The sequence below is a fragment of the Pipistrellus kuhlii genome, unplaced genomic scaffold, assembly GCF_014108245.1.
Source record: "Pipistrellus kuhlii isolate mPipKuh1 unplaced genomic scaffold, mPipKuh1.p scaffold_m20_p_4, whole genome shotgun sequence".
In the NCBI taxonomy this organism is placed as follows: Eukaryota; Metazoa; Chordata; class Mammalia; order Chiroptera; family Vespertilionidae; genus Pipistrellus; species Pipistrellus kuhlii.
Genome location: NW_023425540.1, coordinates 65,528,498 through 65,550,824, shown reverse-complemented (window position 1 = coordinate 65,550,824; position 22,327 = coordinate 65,528,498). Strand labels below are relative to the sequence as shown.

Genomic DNA, 22,327 nt, shown 5'->3' with positions numbered 1-22,327 from the left:
ATAATATTTTTAGAAGAACAGGAATCTGATTTTGAAATTGGATTGGCCAACGTTCCATGAAAATAGGTCTTGCTTGGTGAGCGCATTTACCAAAAAATTGCCAGACGGGGACAGGAAAACAAGAGCACTGCGGCCAGCATCCCTTACCGGCTCACTGTTTACTCCAGACCTGGTCCCATCCTGCCCACCAAACCTGTGGACTTTACTTCCTCTCAAACAAGAATCCCTTTCTGTGCAAGTCATTCAGCTCCACCAACATTCTAGCAATGACACATACTTCCTACTCTTTCTAACTCCTGACATTTGCCCCCTGATGTCCTTTCCCAGAAAGTTCCTCCCATTCTTCACTGTTAAGCCAGGTGCATAGTGCATGGTGTTTAATAAGCTAGTGAACTGGATTTAGGGGTTATAAACTATCTACCCTCTTCCATAAAACACCCTGGCTGTTCTAGTCCACTCTCTACACTTCCACAGGAATTCCAGTCAAATGCATAAAATATCTGAGTATAAATAATTCCTGCAAAAAGCACTTGTGGAATCATTTTCAAAAGATAATAAGAATATATATATAAAAGCTTAAGCTATCATTTGACAGTTCGAATGGTAGCTATGACGCATACTGACTACCAGGGGGCAGGCACTCTGACAGGTGGGTTAGCTTCCTGCTGGGGTCCGGCCTATCTGGACTGGGCGACATGGGCTGGACACACCTTGGAGCCCTCTCACAGGCCTTCCTGGGCCCCAATCATGCACCAGTGAGGTCCCTCGGCTTGCCTGCATTTCAGGACCCCTGGGGAGAGGTCAGAGAGCTGCAGGCCAGGCCAAGGGACCTCATCAGTGCACGAATCTATGCACAGGGCCTCTAGTACTTAATAAAACATTGCCCGTTTGAATCTAATAAATTTGAATATTTGTTAAATATAACATTTTGTTAATATACTATCAACTGCTATGTGTATTGTTAAACATGGAAAGCAAATGCTGAAGAAAGGCAATTACTGCTATGAGACCATCTTCTTACACAGCAAAAGTAGATCTCTCTTGTCAGGGCCCTAGGAATGGTCCCTTGACACAGCAGGGCTGCATCCTGGCCAGCCTTCTTTAAACGACAGCTAAGTGGGTGGTCTGAGTACACGCTCCCCTGCGACACAGCATAGTCCCCTCGCTCTTACTCTGGATATGATTTTATTGTTATAATGTAGGAATGGTTTCAAAACTTTATCTATTGCTATTTAGTTACTCTCAGAGACAAAGGTTAAAAACTCACTTTCTGCAAAGAACACAGAGGGAGAAATTAGGCACCAAGGGGTTCACCCATCAGCCATGTGAGGCTAGGCACGGTGGTGCCGCGCTGAGCCCTGATCTTCTCATTAGCCAGTGATGACACCTGCCCTGCCTTTCCCATAAGGTGGTTCAGGAAACGAAATAACGTGTGCGGATGTTCTCATCAAGAGGTGCACAACGGCCAAAACCGGTTTGGCTCAGTGGTAGAGCGTCGGTCTGCGGACTGAAAGGTCCCGGGTTCGATTCCGGTCAAGGGCATGTACATTGGTTGCGGGCACATCCCCGGTGGGGGGTGTGCAAGAGGCAGCTGGTCGATGTTTCTCTCTCATCGACATTTCTAGCTCTCTATCTCTCTCCCTTCCTCTCTGTAAAAAATCAATAAAATATATATTAAAAAAAAAAAAAAAAAAAGAGGTGCACAACGAAACACTCTGAGAGGGAATGAGAAACATCAATTTCTTGGCACAAAGAAAGGGCTTAGGCTAACATACTGGTTACAATTATACTTAAATGATTCATTATATTTAACTACGCAACTTTAAAAATACATATTCAGCCATTGAAGGCAGCAAATACCTTTCCCCTTATTCCTCTCATTCAAAATGGCCTGGTAAGAGAGAAAGACAAATTATATTTCCTCCTGAAAGCCTTGCCCCAATTAAAATTCTGAATGCCTCTTACACCAAGAGCACTGGTTTATTGGCAGATTATTAAGCCTCGGACCAATGTCACTCCCTTAGACCTGTATTAAAAACGTGGTTTATGTGGTGCAGGGTCAGATCAGTAAAGAGCTGTTAGCAGATGACAGGTTTGATTACCGCTGGCTGCAGGCAAGACGTATGGATCCCGGAGGAACAGCAGCACCGGCTGGTGGGACAGTTTGCTGGAAAGGTCAAGAACAGGCATGTCAGCATCAGAGGACGACGGTAAACAGAAAACACTACAAACTAGCTTTGAGGGGATCAAACTGCTGTGCCGGGACGTCTCAAGGTTTATGTATCTAGCAGTATGGGCGAGGAACAGCCAGCAGGGGTAGAGGGAACAGACCCGTGCGGCGTGCTTCTTCCCTACATTTCTTTGTGGAATTTGAAGCAGATGGACAACCCAGACAATAAATCATTGCTGAGAAGTGTGGGTGGGTTTTTTTTTTTTTTTAATCTAGTAGTATGATTATTGGTAAGAATAGCATACTTATTATTTGCATGTAACAATGGAGGGCTCCGATTCCGTCACTCCTGGATGGAACTGGTCACTTCCTGACCTTCCTATCAAATGTTTATCATCTCAAAATCAATTTCCGAACAAAGAAAATTATGACTTGAAACACTTATACCATGGTAACACCTAACAAAACCACGGTCCTTTCCTGGATTTATATTACATAACTCCTAACTGACTACTATTAGTTCTTACCTTGACTCTTCAGATTCTGTTTCCTCAAAAGACCTAAACATTTTTTTAAAGAAAAGAAAAAGACCATATAAGTCAGGTCAGGGTTGATGCCAACAAAGGAAAAAAAAACAGTCAGTATTCTTAAAGCTCTAAGTCGGGAGGCCTTTTGAGAAGAGACTCAGGTGTTTCCATGAAGTCACCTCATGAACCTTAAGACTGCAATATTCAATTTTCCTGAAGATCACTTAACAATCCTATGGTTTTACTTCTGAATTTATAAAATGGAGAAAAGATCTCACTCATCCCCAAGATCTCCTCTTAAAAATACACAACCGTACATGGACCTCAAACCTGAGTAAACACATGCAAGTTGGAGCAGGATACCCTGACCAGGCATCCTGCTTGGTGAGCCAGGGAATAACTGGGTGGGAAGTGGCCCTGAGTAAACACTGCCGGCAAGGGGGCTGGGACTGGTATCTGGCTTAACAGGACTCAGGGTGTGGTTCGCGGGAACGTCTTGTAGGTAGTGTGGGTCCTTTCAGGCAGGTCTGGAGGCGGCGAGAAAATGGATAAAGCCATCTTCCCTCTTGGAGGTTCAGAGTCCAAGGTGATGTGTCAGGGATGTTGCTGATGACTTTAGGTGACTAGTTCAACATAGGTGCCTATCAAGTCAGGCGCCCAGTGCTGGGCGGGTAGCTTAATTTTGACTTAATTCTTCAGAAGAACTCTTCCCAGTGGGTGATGAGGTCAAATGCCTGGTTCCTTGGTAGATGGGGTCAGTGTTCACATCCCCACTTAGAAGTTCCCGGGGGAGAGGCAGGAGAGTGGGGAAAGAGAGCTGGAAGGCCCAGCCCTGTCAGCTTCCAGGAGAGAGATCTCAGAAAGCTACTTACTCTCTGTGTTTCAATTTGCTCAACTCTAAAAGTTGTGTAAATTGATCTTTAAGGTCATTTATAACTTTGAAATAATAAATGTGCCAAGAAGATACAGGCTTTGCTCAAGTGTGCACAAACAAACACATTAGTCCCTAAATAGAATGTCTAGATTCACAATTTCCATCGTGTACCATAGCTCTGTGTAGTAGCATAATTTAAAAAGTCAGGTCCTTAAATCTAATCCTGAGTTACTGGTCACCGGTCACTGGCCACAATCTGGGGAAGGCTCAGGAGAAATTCCTTTGACTACAAGTAGGGGGCGAGCAAGAGTGCTGTCCCAGGCCAAAGGATGGGTGTGGCCAGGCTGCCCCTGCTGTGGGAGATTTGTCAGGCCAATAAGTGATTGACGAGTAACATAAAATACATGTCCAATAAGTAAACAGCAATGCTTACCCACAACTCTCCGCCTTTGGTAGAGATGGCAAGTGCCGTATGTTTAGGAAATCAAGAAACAGTTTGGGAAGTTCTTCGTTTTCTAAAATGACAGCCTGTGAAAGCAGAAGGCAGATTTAGAAAGTTTGCTAGGCAATCAATCAAATAAACTATTTCAAAAAGTCATAACCATCCATCAAAGTTCTTACCAGCATCGTTCCTCACCATCATAGGAGGTGTGGTCCCGTCAAGAATTTCACAGAAATTCAGACCCACACATGTACTACTCAATGTCAGCACATGCTCCTTTTTCCCTATTCTTTCACCCAAACAGGATTTACAAAGCATCTGCTATTCAGATGTTAAGAGGGCAACCCAGCGGGATTCCAGGTAGGTATAGTTCCTGCCTTTGAGGGGATTATAGTCCAGAGTGAGCATTTAAAAAACCTAGGAACATAACAATACTGCCATACTATGTACCTCAGACTTTCCTTCCTGAGTGATAAGATGGTCTGGAGTGTGTGCATGTGTGCACATGCTTACATGTTCATGTGCTACAAGAGACCACTACTGTTTAGGAAATACTAGACATGACTTTTTTTTTTTAAATAGCTATCACCGGTTTCAACAATAGGATCAACTAACATTTATTGCTATTTGGACAGTTCCACTTAAAGTGTAACAACTTTACCACTAAGTGTAAATCAGCCTATATGATGAACAAATCCACAGAGTTGTTCCATTTATAGAGCTCTGCTAAAGAGCATAACCATGTCTGTTCTCAGGTACCCAAAGTATGCAATTTCAAGGAGAAATTTAGTGGACAACTGTAAAGTATATTCTCATACATATCTATTTTTAAGAGTCGGCCAAACCTTCCAACTGACTGCACATTTGCCGCTCCCTCCTTTTTTGAAAAGATCATGAAAAAAGCATCAATAAATGAAATTAATCTCTGAAATTAATATAACTATTTTCAAGGATCATTTTCATAATTTGCCAAGGGTCATTTTCACAATGTACCAAGGCTGTTTTCCCCCAACAAGTTGTTTAAAGAACAATGAGAATAATGGTGAAATACCATTCACATAGCTGATCAGGAACAGCTCTGCAGGGTGATGCATATGGTACATAACATGACAAAAGAAGGTCAAATGATGTGTGTCTTGTGTGTGTATATATATATAATTTCACGTATTGTTTTTTGCTCTAATTCACATAGTGAGCTACCCCATTTCATACAGTTCCAGAATACTGTTACCCAGTTCAGACATTTGAATGGAGTGAGCAACTATATAGGTTGCCCGTCCTAGCAGTCTGACCTCTGTACCAGTGCTCAACCCTCCTGCTGTTCAGTCCTTGGAAAGGGGTCATCTCAGTCCTGTCTGAGGCTGTTACTAGTCCTTACACAGCCCATGTGCCCGCTGAAGATTAAGGAATAAACAAGAAACAAAAAGAAAGATACTTGGGGGTCATACTTTATCTATTAAATAAGCAAATTGCATCTATTCTATTAGGCACTGGGATATGGTAGTGAGTACAACAGTCCAGTAGAGTATGGGCTAGTAGAGAAAATTGGTGACAAAAAAGTAGACAACTCACATAACCTAAACTTCCTTAGACTATAGGGACATGTAAGTGAAAAACTCTACCACTTCCAAATATTGTCCCATCTACCCATCCACCTGCCCACCCACCCTCCCATCTATCTAAATGCTTACTCTTTTCTTTATTATAAAAGTAGAAAAAAGGAAACATTCATAAAATAGAGAAAAAATATTCCTCTATCCAGAGGCATACTTTCATTACTATTTTAGTTAATTTCCTTCAAATCATTTGACCTTCATCTGAACTTTTATCTACCTGACAATATTTTGGGCTATCCAAAAGGTCATTATTTCAGTGCCCAGAACTCTAGGTTCCAGGCACCATCATACAAACGAAGCTCCAAGGATTTTTTTTTTTTTTTTTTTTTTTTGCCATAACATGAGTTACAATGATTATCTACTTGTTTCTAGATATCAGGTTAAGAGAATAACATAATATGTGTTTGAATAAAAAAAAGCTTAATGTTGTAACAAATAAAACCCAAGCAATAATTTTAATTATGTGTACAAGTGGTAGCTTTCAGATTAAAAAAATGGGGAGGGGGCCTGTAACATTCTTATCTCCACCCCCACCTTTTAAAATAAATTAAATCAATAACAAGTGTGGGACACTTTTAATGACCTGAACTACTTAATTTCCAGGATCTTTAGACATGTCATCCATCACTGTAGTATGGAGGAAGACATCTCTTGAGTGTTCAGGGGGTTACTTTGGTTTTATTAATGCAAGATTTAGGGAATTTTAACAAGGTGAATTGTTTATTTGCCTTGACAGATTGGCTTACAATGCACTGGCTACATCTCCAGCATGATCATTAATGACAAAAGACAGGCAAAAAGCTGTTTACACTGCAACACCAGGACAGGAATGAATCCTGCTCAGCCTCCCCAAACAGAGTATTCCAAACAGATGATGGCATTGTTTTAGGTAATATATACTGTTTTGTTTTTGTTTTTTAAAAAGAAATATAGAAACCTCTAGCAATTTGTGAGCATTTCTGTTGAATGTTCACTTGATATGCTCATATAATATTTTCCACAAAGCAATGGCCAATATGGATTTCAGGATTTATAATTATCAACTAAGTGGCACTGAGGGATTGGTTAAGTAAGCACTCAGTTACATGGTAAGAGTATTCTTAAATTTTGCTAAGAAAGTTTGTAAGAAAATAATCCATAAGCCCAAGCAGAGATATATTGATAGTATAATACAGGAGAATGTACCTAATGTAATACGATATATGTAAGTGAATGATGTCATGAATTGGTAGAGACATGCAAAAGAGGTTCAACAAAACTTTTTGGTTTATAAACACAAGAGCTCATCCGCGAGATACCCAACAGTGAAGTGGGGCTCACATTATCCATTTACATCTTCAGTTTCTTTAAAAGCTTTTGCTCAAGGAAAATCATTTCCTCTAGAAGCTGCACCCCAGGGCCATCCCACATGTTTGGGACCATAGTCTGGGCTAAATCAGCCAACTTTATTCAGTAGATAAGCTCTTTAAAATAAATAAATAAATAAATAAATGAATTATATATATATATATATATATATATATATATATATATATATACACACACACACACACACAATTGTTCAATATCTAATCTTATTTCCCCATTGTTTTAGCTTGCTTCTCTTTATCTGTGATTTATCTTCAATGGCCAGTCATGTTCATTCTTTAGAGAGGCAGTGTTGTGTAGTAGGAAGCTTAAAAGCAAGACCTGGGCTCAAATACTTCCTCTACTTAGAGGGTTATTGGGAGGATTGGATGATGTCTCCAAGAGTCTCTGGCACATAATTAACATTCAATAAATGCTAATTTGTTTCCTTTGACTCTTTTTGTTGTCTCAATTGCCACCAACCTATTTTATCGGGTTTGGAAGTTTGGATTATTGTCCATCTAGCAATCAGGGCTCCTTGCCCTCAATGACTCATGGATCCCTTTGAAAACTGGATGAGAGCTGAGGATCTTGCTTGCTGAAAAGGACACACACATTTGTAATTGTGCTGACAGTGCCAGAGGTTCCAGACAGCCCAGCCCAGGACCCCTGCTGTTAGCTCCCCCATGGTCTGGGGCCTGCAGCATTGCTGGGTGGGCTCGCCTGCCAGTGCCCCAAGGATGGCTGCCTTCTTGCTCACTTTCCTCCTCCTTTGTCCATGAGAAACCACTCGTAGGGGTGTCGAACTCAATCAGAGAAGGGGCCAAAATCTAAAATCCAGCCTAAATCGCGGGCAGAATGGTTTAATGAACAGTCATAAACTGTCATTGTGATGGAAACGCAGCAGAGTGCAGTGATGACAGCGCGGTGCGGGCCACATTGCAAGGCCTGGCGGGACAGATTTGGCCCGCGGGCCTTGTGTTTGACACGTGCACTAGAGTGTGTGTCCTGCTATTAAAACTCGTGAGCGCTTTCAGCTCTGAGCTGTGGTGGAAAATACCTGTCCACCAGTGAGGCTCTCCTGGTGAAGGATTCTTTCTGAAAGTCCAAAATCTAATGCTGCACCAAATTTCTAAAGTAGTTCATATCCATGGGTTCTGAGTCTTCTGTATGTAACCCCACACGTCAACCATCTGTGGTGTGAAGGGTCCCCAAAGTTAGCCAAACATGCAGGAGAATATGCTTTCAATTCGATTACTGCAGAGTCAGAGTATGATTGAGGGCCTCAGGAACTGCCCATGCTAGTAGTACTACCCCTGCTATTATGGCTGAGGGGCTCTGGTACTATCCCTGCATTTTGAACTGCTGAGCAGTGATGGGTCCCAGACTGCGGCTACCTAATTGTTTTATAATTTAACTAGAGGCCCAGTGCACAAATTTGTGCACCAGTGGGGTCCCTTGGCCTTGCTTGTGGGATCGGGCCAACACCAGCTCTCCAACATTCCCCAAGGGGTCCCAGATTGTGAGAGGGCACAGGCCAGGCTGAGGGACCCCACCAGTGCATGATCAGGGCCGAGGGAGGTTAGCCAGCTGGGGAGGGGCTGCAGGAGGGCTTTAAGGCATTGTCCAACCATCTTGCTCAGTCCCAATGAGCAGCAAGCTAACCTACCGGTCGAAGTATCTGGCCCCTGGTGGTCAGTGCACATCATAAAGAGCAGTTGAGTGTCCTTAGCATATCATTAGCATATTATGCTTTGATTGGTTGAATGGACGACTGGATGACTGGGCACTTAGCATATTAGGCTTTTATTATATAGGATTAAATTTTTTTTGTTAATCCTCACCAGAGGATATTTTTTTCATTGTTTTTACAGAGAATAACATCCATGTGAGAGAAACACATCGATTGGTTGCTTCCTGCACACTCCCTGATCAGGGTGGGGATCGAGCCTGCAACTGAGGTAAGTGCCCTTGACAGGAACCCAACCCATGACCCTCAGTCTGAGGGCCGACATTCTAATCACTGAGCAACCTGGCCAGGGTATAATTCTTTAGCTAACAACTGAAGGCAGAGTTCTGACATTGCAGGCAAGCTTGGACACATGGCCGGGCATCTAATGTATGCAATGAAACATCAGCATTCAAAAATGAACGTGACAAGTTGAAGAAAAAGTTGAAACTATATCTCATCAAATTAAAATTTACTGGTGTAATACTGAGGAGCTGTTTCGGTACAAGTGGAAACGGAGCTGAGCGACCCCCACCCTCCGCTGAAGGCAGCACGATCTTCGTCCAGAGGAGGAGGTCGCCCAGAGGGGCGCCAAGCGGGGAATGAGGCAGGGAGGGCCCAGGGGGTAGGTGGTCTTTATGTTAAGTAACCGTTCTGTTAAGGAGGGTGATGGTTTTTCAAAGCTGCGGGAAGAAGAAAGTACTGTCCAAACCAGCGGAGAAGTCTTCTCTAACTGGAACACGTGCAGTAAAACAAAGCAAATTGGCACGTGCATGGGAAGAACAGGCATTCTAAGAGCTGCTAAGCATCCTGGGCGCGGAATGTTGTTAGTTGCTCTGTCAGACACATGCAGCCTGGAGGTGCTAGAGAATGTCCGGAAAAACTCACTAAAGAAATTCCTGTGTGTATATACACACACATATATACATATATATGTGTATGTGTATATATGTGTATACACACACATATATATGTATATATACATATATATACATATATATATAATTCTTCACATAATGTTACTCATTTTCAGAAGAATACATGACTTTTTTTAAAATAAACAGATATTCCTTTAGTAATACCATTCTAGAAATATGGTGGTGGGGGGGGAATCTCATGCTCTACAAAAATATTTACCAAAAAAATTTCCAGAATTGAACAGAAAAACAATTGCATTGCTACCAGTTTCTCTTGCAAGCTCAATGTTTACGCCAGAAAAAATGTCTCTTATTGACGAGGTGCAATTATCATCATGTAGCACAAATCACAAAACCCCAATTTTTCCACCTTATCAGCTTTATAAAATCACGTTCCCAAAGGATCCCATTGATTAGTTGCACATGCTCTTTCTGTGACATCCCAAACACTTAATTGTCAGTTATCTTTTCTTCTCCGGTAAGTAAAATGCGCTCACAAAATTACGGAGGGACTTGTTCTGCCTTAACCTTCCGGAGGTGCCATCATGCAGCGGAAAACACCGGGAAAATATCACAGGACAAAGCCGTCCGACAGGGGAGACGTATAAACACCGTAATGATTTCCCACGAGTTTCCATTTTAGAAAATTGTCACTGCGGCGAGCATACACGGTGACACATCTCCACCGAGGACACGGGGAAATCGAACGCTGGCATTCTCGTTAGATCCAAACCTACCCAGCAGCCAATTATAACGGGAACGGAACATCCTTATTGAAAACTTGGACACGACCACTTGGCTAACCTTCCGAGATCGCTACGCAGAGATGTGCTGTCTTCACGGATTTGATCCTCTTATTCTCCTTTCAAAAGATTTTTTTAAAAAACCACATACAAACAAACCCACATTTCTTCCCCTTGTCTATCAAGGTTTGTTATCAACAGCAGGGAAGCGCTCTGTCACAAAAGCCAGGGAACTCATCAAAGGCGGGAGGTTTCCCTGAGTCTTGCAGGCCCTTTTTCTATCCCATCTAGTTTAATTTGAAACGGCCGATTGCTGGGGTGATGAAGTTCATGACGGCTTTTCCTCGCCTCGCCAGGAAAGATGCTTCATAGCGCACCTACTTCGGAGGTGCAGCGGAGAGCAAGGAGGGAGAAAAATCGATACTCCTCACTGTGGTGAGTGGGCTGCGGGATCCGCGTCCCCCGGGACCGAAACTTGCCAGCGCACAAGGCTCTGCCGTCCTCAGTCTTCGCTTACCCGCACCCGCCACTTGCTCACAAGTTCACAAAAGGAGCTGCGGTAAGGTGATCAAAGGACCACTTTTAAAAAGCCAGCCAGTAAATACACCTATAATACAAAGGCTCATGACCTCCTCAAACCTAAATATCAGATGTGGCTTCTGAAGACCCCACTGCACTGCGCACGCTTAATAAGAGAGACTGCCCAGAAAGGAATTCACTACAGACTGATTTATTTGCCTCTCAGCATAACCATTATGGTTTGTCTCAGTTTCGGTTCTTACAAGGGTATTTCTTGGATCACATGATCTCACACATCTAGAGGAAATAATGAACAACATAAACTGATGAACAAAAACAGATCCAGAGAAAGAGAAGCAGCGATCAGACTCTCAAACCTCAGATGGAAAGTACAGGAGGGTGGGGGTAAGGGGGAAAGATCAACCAAAGGACTTGTATGTGTGCATATGGGCCTAGCCAGTGGTCATGGACAACAGGGGGGTGGGGGCATACGTAGGGAGGGGTTTGGGATGGGAATGGGGGGATAAGGACAATTATGTGAGACCATAATCAATAAAATTTTAAAAATAAATAAAATAAGAGAGACTGTCCCCCGGACATGTCTGCTCCATGCCTGGAAAAACTGTACTGTTTATAGAATTCCAACAGACATCTGTTGCGGTCTCACAGGCCTTTATTGACTGTCCTGCAAGAGATCCGGGGACCCGCACCCAACGCTGGATGCTGACGAGGGCCCATTTGACATGGTCAAGTCTCTATGGAAAGAAATAATGTAATTTCCCTTCAGAACAATTGGAAAGAGGAAACAGCATTTGTGATTCGATGGCAAAAAAGGCAGAACTAACCATGGAACAATAGAAAGCGTCAAAACCATCGTTTGAGCTATTTTAGTGTCAAAAATTGTGTTCTGGAATATTTATTCCTATAAAATGCTTATTTCACACCTACGAGGTACAACCACTGGCTCGATGGCTAGTAAAACAAATGTGATCCCGCCCTCCCAGGCCTTCTAGTCTTGTGGGGAAGATGGACAGTGTCCAATAATCACAGCGACGAATGTGAGCTTACAACCTGACACAAGTACCTTACAGGGGAGTAGGCTGCTGACTAAAAGGTTAGTAACAGTCGAAACCGGTTTGGCTCAGTGGTAGAGTGTTGGTCTGTGGACTGAAAGGTCCCATGTTTGAATCTGGTCAAGGGCATGTGCGTTGGTTGCGCACACATCCCCAGTAGGGGGTGTGCAGGAGGCGGCTGGTTGATGTTTCTCTCTCATCGACATTTCTAGCTCTCTATCCCTCTCCCTTCCTCTCTGTAAAAAATCAATAAAATATATATTTTTAAAAATAAATAAATAAAAATAAAAGGTTAGTAACAAAGCACTTCATTAACCTGTGGGGTGAAGGAAAGCTTCCCCAGGAAGGCAGTCCTACAGCCGGTAGATGATGGAACCAACAGGATTAGAGGAATGGGATATTTCCGACACAAAGCACAGCCTGGTCAAAGGCCTGTGGAGGGTGGACGTGGTTCTGGAAGAACAGAAGGGCAGCGGTGTGGCTGAGCCTAAGAAAACAATGAAGCTGAGCACTAAGGCAGGAGAGCCTGAGCTGGACGGGCTGGGCGGGGCTTCAGGGTCAGGAGGAGGATTTTGCTCTTTCCCTTCTGGATTTGGGGCCATCGAGGGTGTCAGCTGGGTGAGTGGTAAGTGGGGCATGTAGGTACACCTAACACAGCCTGACCTATACTTTGGCTGCAACTGGAACAGCAGGAGTGCTCCTCAGACCCAGGGACCGTGCATATTCACCCCCTGGGCTGCCTCAAACCTGCTTCTTCATCAAGCCATTGAGTTAACGCTAATGATTCCATTTTCATTTTTGGTTCCTTTTCAAATCCGGTCTTGTTTTCTTAGGTTACTGATCTTTTCCTATTCCTTTAATTACTTTAGACATTTTTATGTTGGATGTCTCTGAAGTTATAGTTGTTCTTGGGATTTAATCTTGCTATTTTCTGTCTGTTGACAATCACTCATAGCTGTTTATTTTCTTCTGTTTTGTAGTTTTGACCCATGAGCTCAGTACTAACAGGTCTGCATCTGTGGGATGGGCCAGCCCAGGCCCAAGGTATGTCCCCCAGGAGTGGTTTTACTTCTCCTAGGAATCAGCTCCTTGACTTGGATGCCAGGGATATATAAGCGTTAAGCCAATGATTACATTGTTTTTAGATTAGGGGTTCTGAGACCATACAGATGCTGAAAAACAAACAAACAAACAAACAAAAAACATGAAGTCTCACAAAACATGGTTGAGAAGCATTAGGAAGACTTTTGCCCATGTCAGTGTATGTTTCTTTATGCCAGTGGTCTCCAAAGTAGGTAATAGACATGTGGGGGATTAGGCTAGACCGTTAACTGTGACTCAGGAATACAAATATTAGCATGTCTACTTATTTTAGATTTTAAAAATACAAATAAATCTATCTTTTCTAATTTTAATGTATGGATTTTTAGTAGTACATGCATACAGCCTCTTATTAAATGTGCAGATACTGGGGTGTTATGCACAAGTATTTTTTTTTTTTTTCTGATTAAGAATATATTGTCCTAGGCCAGTAGGCTATACCTCTGACTACAGTGCAATAAGAATTTGTAACAGCCAGAAAAGGCCCAATCTATCCAAACAGCACTACTAAAATAGTCCACCTTAGTTTAGTTTGAACTTTTTCTGAGGATGTAAACCTTTTATTGGAAACAAGAGGCCCGATGCATGAAAATTCATGCACTCAGTCCAGCCTGCCCCCTCTCACAATCAAAGCGCCCTCAGGGGTAGGATGCGACCTGGTGGTCAGGGGAAGGCAATGCCCCCATCATACCTCTGCTGCTGCAACTACCAGCAGCTCAAGCCTTGGCTGGCCCTGGTTACCTGCACCTCGAGCCGGCCCTGGATGGCTGGGTGGCCACCATCCTAGGCTTGCGTATGCCTTGGGCCTGTGGCTCCAGTGGGGCTGAGGGGACAGGATGCTGCCATCTTGTGGCTGTGGGCATTGCCATCTTTGAGGGCATGGCAGTCAATTAACATATTCCCTTCTTATTGGCTGTGGGTGCCACCATCTTTGTGATGGTGTGGAAGCCAATTAGCATATTCACTCTTTATGAGATAGGGTGCCCTTCTTACCTCTTTTCAAGTGGCCAACTCCTGTTTACCTTTCAAGTCTCTGCTCAAGGGTTATTTCTCTTAGGAAACTTTCCCTAAACCCTCAGGTTGGGCTAAGTTAGCTTTTTTTGGCAAAATTATACAATAATTTCATGTGATATGATGAATACTAGGTTGAGTCATATGAACTTGCACCAATTTAACCTACCAAAGATTGCAAATTTCATATAGTTTACAGCAATAATACTTAATGCATACGCTGTGCTAGACTATCTTAATTTTCACAATACTGTGAGACACTATCACTAAATTCTGTAGAGGAGGAATTTGAGGCTTATAATGGCTATCACCTATGTAAGGTTTCTTAGGGGTAAGGGGACAGTCAAGATTAGAGCCCAGGTCTCACTGGTTCTAAAACACTGATCACTCATCCATGGAATCCTTTACCCTGTATTGATGTTTCTACAGTACTTATACTTTTAATTTATCTCATAGATAAGTTTAAGGGAACTGTTGAAATTGACTCCCTTCATATACATTCCTGATTTTTCTTGGATTTTAAGTTTATCATAACATCTCAACTAATTCTTATCCCATCTAATGAAAGGGTAATATGCAAATTAACCATCACAAAGATGGCGGCGCCCATAGCCACAAGGTGGCAGCCACTAAAAACGGGCAGCATGAGCAGCCTGGCTAAATGCTTGCTTCATCACCATGGCAAAGAGGCAAGCATTCCACACTGGCAGCAGATGGGCCTCTGGGCCGCGGAGAGCCTCTGGGCAGTGGGTGCGGAGTGGCCAGGCCCTGCAGAGAGTTACTGGTGCACAGATTCGTGCACAGGGAACTAGTAAGTATATAAAGACTCCCAGATGAAGAAAGGCAACAAGTTCCATTAATCTATATCCTGTATTTGAAAAAATGAAAACAAGAGTCAAATCAGTCTGGCCTCATAACATTTCACAACCTACCTGACAATCTCTGACCAACTTAATTCTTTTTTGACTGGGGAAAATACTTTAAAGCCACATTTTATACATTTTCAATTCTGACCTAACGGTACATTGAGTAACAATGTGACTCAAATGACTGGCGGCACCAGAATCTACTTTGCTGATGATCCATTGGAATAAAACAAATTCTAAAAGCAATTAAATCTAGCTACTTATCTACTTAAGTCAAAATGAAGTCCAGGGACCAGCACATTGGAATGAAGCAGTATTACAAAGCAAACTAAAAATGATGTAGTAATTCAAATACTGGGGTGAACCCTATGTTAAATATAAATTATAAGATATGTTTATGGAAGTGCTTCCTTATTACTTTAAAGAAGAAACAGTAATCAGAACCAGGCTGCTCAGAAGTTGCCTGGAGAGAACCTCCAGAGGCTGGTTTTTAATGAAAGATTTATAATTAGCATGGCCTATGCATGCTGATGAATTGATGTTTTAAAGTGTTTATAAAGTGCTTGGAAACAATTTGCTCTCTAAAGTCCCTTAAACATTCCCCAAACTACCTCCTAGCTTATTTCTCTGATTTAATTAGCATTATCTTTACTTTATTTATTTATTTAAAAAAATATCTCTATTGATTTCAAAGAAGAAGGGAGAGGGAAAGAGAGATAGAAACAATCAATGATGAGAGAGAATCATTGATTGGCTGCCTCCTGCAGATCCCCTACTGGGGATCAAGCCTGCAACCAAGGCATGTGACTGGAATCAAACCTGGACCCTTCAGTCCACAGAGTGAACCTCTAACCACTGAGCCAAACCAGGTGCGGAAACTCTTTCTTTACATACTGTACACTTTGACCCAGCTCCAGCACAGCTGAGTTTCATGTGGTATAGTTTAGATCGATTAGGCCTTCCTAGGTACACATTCTTTTTTCTTTTTAAAAAAATTTTGTTAATCCTCACCTGAGGATATTTTTTCCATTGATTTATTTTTATAGACAGAGTGGAAAGAGGGGGTTGAGAGGGAAGAGAGAAAAAAGAGAGAGAAATATCTAATGTGAGAGAGACATTATTAATTGGTTGCTTCCCCTACATGCCTGACCAGAGCCAGGGATTGAACCTGCAACCCAGGTATGTGCCCTTGACAGGGAATCGAACTGGAGACCCTCTAGTGCATGGACCGATGCTCTAACCACTGAGGACACTGGTCAGGGTTAGGCACACCCATTCTTACTTACTATAGTTAAGATACAGTGTACTGGAAAATATATATATAAAATAAAGACCTCCAACACCATTTTACATTTGTCCAGTTACAAGCACCACATCATGGAGTCTCCTCTTTAAATGCTATAGTTATGCAGTTAATGTTTTACAGGAATTAAAAAACTCTGGATGAGCAAAGCTCATAGTGCAGAGCACTCAGTGGGGACACTGAGTGAGGAATGGCCCGAGAGTGACACAGATTTATTTCAAGATGCAGAAGAGATTCCTCAGTGAAATGATGTAAAGAATGAAATTTGGCCCTTAGTAGAGACAGTTCATAGATCTAAAGTTAAAAACAAATCAAGCCAAAACTGGTTTGGCTCAGTGGATAGAGCGTCAGCCTGCGGACTGAAAGATTCCGGTCAAGGGCATGTACCTTGGTTGCTGCCACATCCCCAGTGGGGGGTGTGCAGGAGGCAGCTAGTAGATGTTTCTCTCTCATCGATGTTTCTAACTCTCCCTCTCCCTTCCTCTCTGTGAAAAATCAATAAAATATAAAACACACACACACACACACAAATTGGTGTAGGAAATACTAAAGAAAGAACCCTTGACCTCCTGGCTGCAACAAGAAATGCAGTCAGTGACACTATTCACATAAAACACAGGTGGCTGGATATAGCCCTGAGGGACTAGACCAAGGGAGAGGTAACACAACAGCTTGAAAGGTGAGAAAGTAGGCCCTGTGTACACTGCTGCTCATCAATGGGCAGTAAGTCCTAGCAGGACACTGCTCTCTGGGCCCATGGACAAAACACACACATCCTGTAGCCCTTCTCCCAAATCTAACCTCAAAATAAATCCTCTCATATCTTGGAGTTAAATTATAGATGTTTATTTAGAGAATTACATCCAACAATGAATGTCATGGACCCTTTCCTGGTTTTTTTCCAGATTATATCAGCCTTTTCTGGTAGACTCCCATGTGTACCCAGGAGGTAGACATGATTGCATGTAGACTCCCATGTGTGCCCAGGAGGTAGACATGATTGCATGTAGACTCCCATGTGTGCCCAGGAGGTAGACATGATTGCATGTAGACTCCCATGTGTGCCCAGGAGGTAGACATGACTGCATGTAGACTCCCATATGTGTCTGGGAGATAGACATGACTGCATGGAAAGCATCTCCACACTTAGGCAGACACACTTGAACTCTCCCTGCCTTCTGCCGCTGGAGGTTATGTAAGGAACAGACTGCCAGCTGCCTACCCAAGTGCCATTCTCCCCTTCTTTCTTATTAATGGAACACGGATATTGCTGGGGGGAGGGGTGTGGCAAATTGCCAAGCTAAAAAAATAAATTAATTAAATAAAAGCAAACAATAATAACAAAAAACAATGATAATATGGAGCTCCCCTCTCCAACCTTTCCCAGACTCCCTTGTCATGTGATACAGGTCTGGTCACTAAAATGTCAGTGGAAGTCGTTGGGTAGAAAGATCCAAAAAGTTCCCTAAAAGTGAATAATGGTCAGACTCTGGAGCCCTCCTCTTTTTGCCTGTCTCACTCCCCTTTCCTCTTCTTGCTGGGAATATGAGCATAATCTCTGAGCTCAGCTGCCATCATGTGATGAGAGAAAGGCCAAAAGAATCATGACATCCAATCATTGACAATCTGAAGTCAATAAACCCAAACCCACAATTACCCCCCTCTCCCCTGGTAATGCTTGAGAAAAGAATATGCTTGAGAAAGATAAATTCAAACTTTAGTTCAGTGCTTCTATTTGGCCTTTACCTCTTGCCTCTGCAGATTGTGACGTCCTGTTTTTAGCACACAGAGCAGAATACGGGGAAGAATACTATTTTAAAAGGAGAAAAGAAAAAAAAAAAAACCCTCTGTTATTCTACTTTTAATTTACTACTTTAGTGCTGGGTAGAATACTGTTATAAGGAAGGATGGAAAGAAGGGAGGGAGGGGAAGGAGAGAGAAAAAAGGGAGAGAGAGAAGAGGGAGGGAGAGAAGAGAAAGGAAGAGAAGAGGGAGGGAGAGAAGAGGGAGGGAGGGGAGGGAAAGAAGGGAGGAGAGTGAGGGGAGGGAGGGGAAGGAGAGGAGGATCAACGATCAACCCTGAAGGTCTATTTTTAACTTACTGCTTTTAAAAAAAAGTGGACATCATACAGAATAGCCTATGAAAAATGATAAAGCAATTAGGTTCACACACACATTACACTGTTTATAAAAAGCAAGAAAAGGGCTAATATGTGAAAAGCGTGTCACACATACTACAAAACAGCAAAGAAATGAAGCATATGGGTAATGAGATGAGACTAAACAAAGAAAAATGTAAGCTGATTATCCAGAAAAATATCCTACCAAATTGGGCCTGTTAAACAAATCATAGCCAGCATCCCTATGGAAATGAAACGGGTTTCATTAAACGTGTTTTACAAAGGCTGTCCAAACCACTGCAGAAAGGGCCACAGGGAATAATTTAGCATTGGCTGCTGGAAGAAAATACAATTCTACTTTATCAGGTCCTGTTAATCACAAATTTTATGATCTTTTAACGGTTTTCTATTAAGAGCAATTAAAGGAAAGCAGCAAAGGTTTACACTCTTACTCTAGCAAGTTAAAATGAATACCTCCATCTCCAAGAAGAAGTTTTATAGCCTAAAGACCTTACAACAGTTTGAGGGACAAACACTATTTACTGAAAAATTAAATAAATGATAAGTTGTGAGCCGCACCTCTGGTGTCTGAAGATAGCATACTTGGGTTCGTTTCTGCTCATGGCTGTCCTTGGTGCGCAGGCTGCTGAGGAGCCAGACCTCACTGATGCTGGGTGGAGGTGCAGGAAAACAAAAGCCAAATACAACAGAGGGCCCAGTGCACAACAGCCATACACCTTTTCAGGCCAATGTACTAACCACCCTATGCACTGACCCAACCGCCTAAGGCAGTGGTCTATTCAGCCACCCTCACCCAGCCTGTCTGACTGTGCCACCACGGAAAGGAGCCAGGGAGGGAGGTGGTTTCAGCTGACAAGAACTGCATGCACTGTAGAATATTTATTTACTTAAAATCATCTGTCTGCTGTGTTAGGCAGACAATCGTAGGCAAGTTTTTTAGGTCCGTTATGTTCCAATAGGGTCACTAATGGTATCCACCTCAGAGATGGCAGTCAAGATGAAAGAAGACTCCTGCCTATAAAGAAACTGATACAAGTGCCTGGTATACTATAAGCACCTAATAAACACTATTATTTATTATTATTCTTAGTAGTAGTGGCAATGTAAGATGAACAAAAATAACATATTATAGCCCCAGATGAACAAAAATAACATATTATGGCTTAGTGGATAGAGCATTGGCCTGCGGAATGAATTCTGGTCAAGGGCACATGCTCTGGTTGTGGGCTTGATCCCCAGTAGGAGGCATGCAGGAGACAGCTGATCAATGATTCTCTCTCATCATTGATGTTTGTATCTCTCTCTCTCCCTCTCTCTCTTCCTATCTGAAGTCAATAAAAATATACTTTTAAAAAATAACGTATTATAGAAGCTGAATAAATAACTCATTTAATAAAAGGAGACATTTTCTTGTATGGTTTACTTCTGTCATTATTAACTTCTGATAAAAAGCTTGTGCTTTACATATGATCCAATTATGTTGTAACTTCCTGGCCTCTTAATGCATGCTCTACCACTACACACAGGCCAAAGTATTTGTTCTACTGGACTTTTGTGTGGAACTCATCCAGTCAGATCTTCAAAGCTATCTCTGTGGGCCAGTCAGCTCAGACCTGACCTAGCTCTGGTTTACTGAGCCCTTCTTTGCAATGGGGTTGCCCCGCGCCTATCAGTGAGACCTCTAATCCACTGATCTGGAACTTTACCACTTCCATCAGCCCCTTTTGACATTTCTGCACAACTTGTCCAGCTTAAGAGACCATGATCAATTCCCTGAAATGCCTCTGATCCATCAGCGCCCCTCCTTCTGCTGTACTCAGGACACCCCAGTTCTGGTATAATCTCTCCCCGTAGGGTTCTTGTGATTCCTTCTCTCACAGCCTTTTGGTCCTTCAAGGGTTAGCTGCTCCCCCTTCACCCTCTGGCTAGAGGTGAGCCCACAGCCCCTCCTGTAAGCTCTACAGCCAAGGTGTGGCTGAGTATTTAAGCATCACTCAACCAAGGAGGATGACAGAGGGAAACAGATAAAGAGGGTCATGAGACTCGATGATGTGGCTTATGGTGAATTACCAACAAAATAAGTGACTGCTCGCCTGAGTCTTGGGAAAAATAAACCAACAGAGCAGTGATGCAGTCATTTGTTGTCAGAAGTACCCTGCTACTCAAACGAGAGCCTTTTTAACCCTTCTATTACAGCTCATTGATGAGAAACTGGAAACAGCCTTGTTCAGTACACTTTTTAATTTTAAAAATGCAGGTTGAAAAACAACAATCTTAATTTGTCTTTAATTTTTAAATTTCTTAAATAGTAAGTGCTAAAAACATTTCAAATGTTTTTTTTTCTTTTCCCTTTTTTATACAACCCACCATATCTTCATTTTGGGAAGAGGAAAACAGGCATCTGCCAGAACAATCTTGCCTTGAGCACAATTTGGCAACCGGAAAACAACTGAAGGAAACATCAACTAGAACTCTTACAACATGCCCTGGATAACAAACAATGCAGTGAAAAGCTTCCCGACTGTGATAACTTTTCTTGTTTTGTCGCACTGGTACTTCCTTATGAGGGTATTTGGGTCAAAGTAAACTCCTGAGGACTGATCTGACATTCCCTTTGAAACTAATTATATTAAGCAGCAGGTGCCCACTTCAAGTCTGAGCAGTAATCTAAAGGGGAAAATCTGCCTTCCAACTTAAGACTTTCATTTTAACAGACTGTCAAGGGGAACGGGCTGCAGAGAGAAGAGTGATATTTGAACTCTCTACCACTAAACCCAGTTTTGATAGGATAGATATTTTTTTACTAATGAATGCAAATAGAGACTATTCTGGGAAAAACATTGATGCTAATACTATACCAAACCAAAGGATCTCAGGATTGTTCAGTGGTCTTCAGTTATGCTAACATTCTAAGCTAAACTCCTGGTCTTGGCCTGAAAGTCTGCCTTGATCAGTAACTCAAATGAATATGACTTTGATGTGAACAGAGTTGTTAATAGTTATTTTATGCATATAATATACAATAGAACTAAACATTCAAAAATGCTTAAAATTCGCATTTTTTACTTTTTAAAATATATTTTATTGATTTTTTACAGAGAATAAGAAAGAGGGATAGAGTTAGAAAGGTCGATGAGAGAGAAACATCGATCAGCTGCCTCTTGCACACCCCCTACTGGGGATGTTCCCGAAACCAAGGTACATGCCCTTGACCAGAATCAAATCTGGGTCCCTTCAGTATTCAGGCTGACGCTCTATCCAACGAGCCAAACCAGTTTCAGCAAAATTCACATTTTTTAATTGCCTTAAGATGCCCTTTAGATATGCAGAAGTCAGAAGTATATGCAAACTTAAATAATACTGTATTTAAAAGAAAAAAACAAGGGAACGGAAAAGAATAAACAAAATAAAACTTAAATTATTGCACCTGTGAACAATATCAAGAAAGTACATTTGAGCTCCTTATTAGCAATAGATATGAATTTCATTTATTTTGGTCTTTGGAACTAATTTAATAATTATTCTTTTAAATATTGAGAAGAAAATATCTATTGAAAATAGAACCTTCCTTTAGTCTGATTTCCTCAATTTCTAAGTAAAATTGGTAGATGAGCTTTGAAAGTAAATATTTACAATTTTATTTGGAGAAGCAGAACTATTACTAGTGATACTTTGTATTATTATTATTATAACTACTATTACTACTATTATTATTGAAATAGCTTTTAAAAAGTTACTATTTTTACAAATTGAAATATCTAATGCTTAGGCAAATACTTCATGTATTATCTATCCATGGTAGATAATGTGGTAGATAAGTTCTGTGGATGGACTTAACTATTTTTACTTTTAAGTTTAAAGCCAGAGTTTATTTTACTATTGATAAAATGCTTTGTTGAAAGCTAAGTAATTTCTCTAAACCACCCAAGTAACAAACCAAATTGATCT

At 41.8% G+C, this 22,327-nt stretch overlaps 1 protein-coding gene and 1 long non-coding RNA gene across 7 annotated transcripts in view; one reads left to right on the top strand and one right to left on the bottom strand.

The window, feature by feature from the left end:
• SNX24 (sorting nexin 24) overlaps positions 1 to 22,327 on the bottom strand; it is a 120,753-nt gene that overhangs the window by 5,466 nt on the left and 92,960 nt on the right. For all 6 annotated transcript variants that reach the window (XM_045571882.1, XM_045571881.1, XM_045571879.1 and 3 more), the window contains 3 exons: positions 4,005 to 4,099; positions 2,698 to 2,730; positions 2,103 to 2,167 (listed from right to left, as the gene is read on the bottom strand). In XM_045571882.1, the coding sequence (XP_045427838.1) occupies positions 2,103 to 2,167; positions 2,698 to 2,730; positions 4,005 to 4,099 (193 nt within the window). The remainder of the gene's footprint in view (positions 1 to 2,102; positions 2,168 to 2,697; positions 2,731 to 4,004; positions 4,100 to 22,327) is intronic.
• Positions 1,300 to 1,823, top strand: LOC123651243. Its single transcript, XR_006739815.1, has 2 exons — positions 1,300 to 1,454; positions 1,699 to 1,823. It is a non-coding gene; the product is annotated as an uncharacterized LOC123651243 (long non-coding RNA).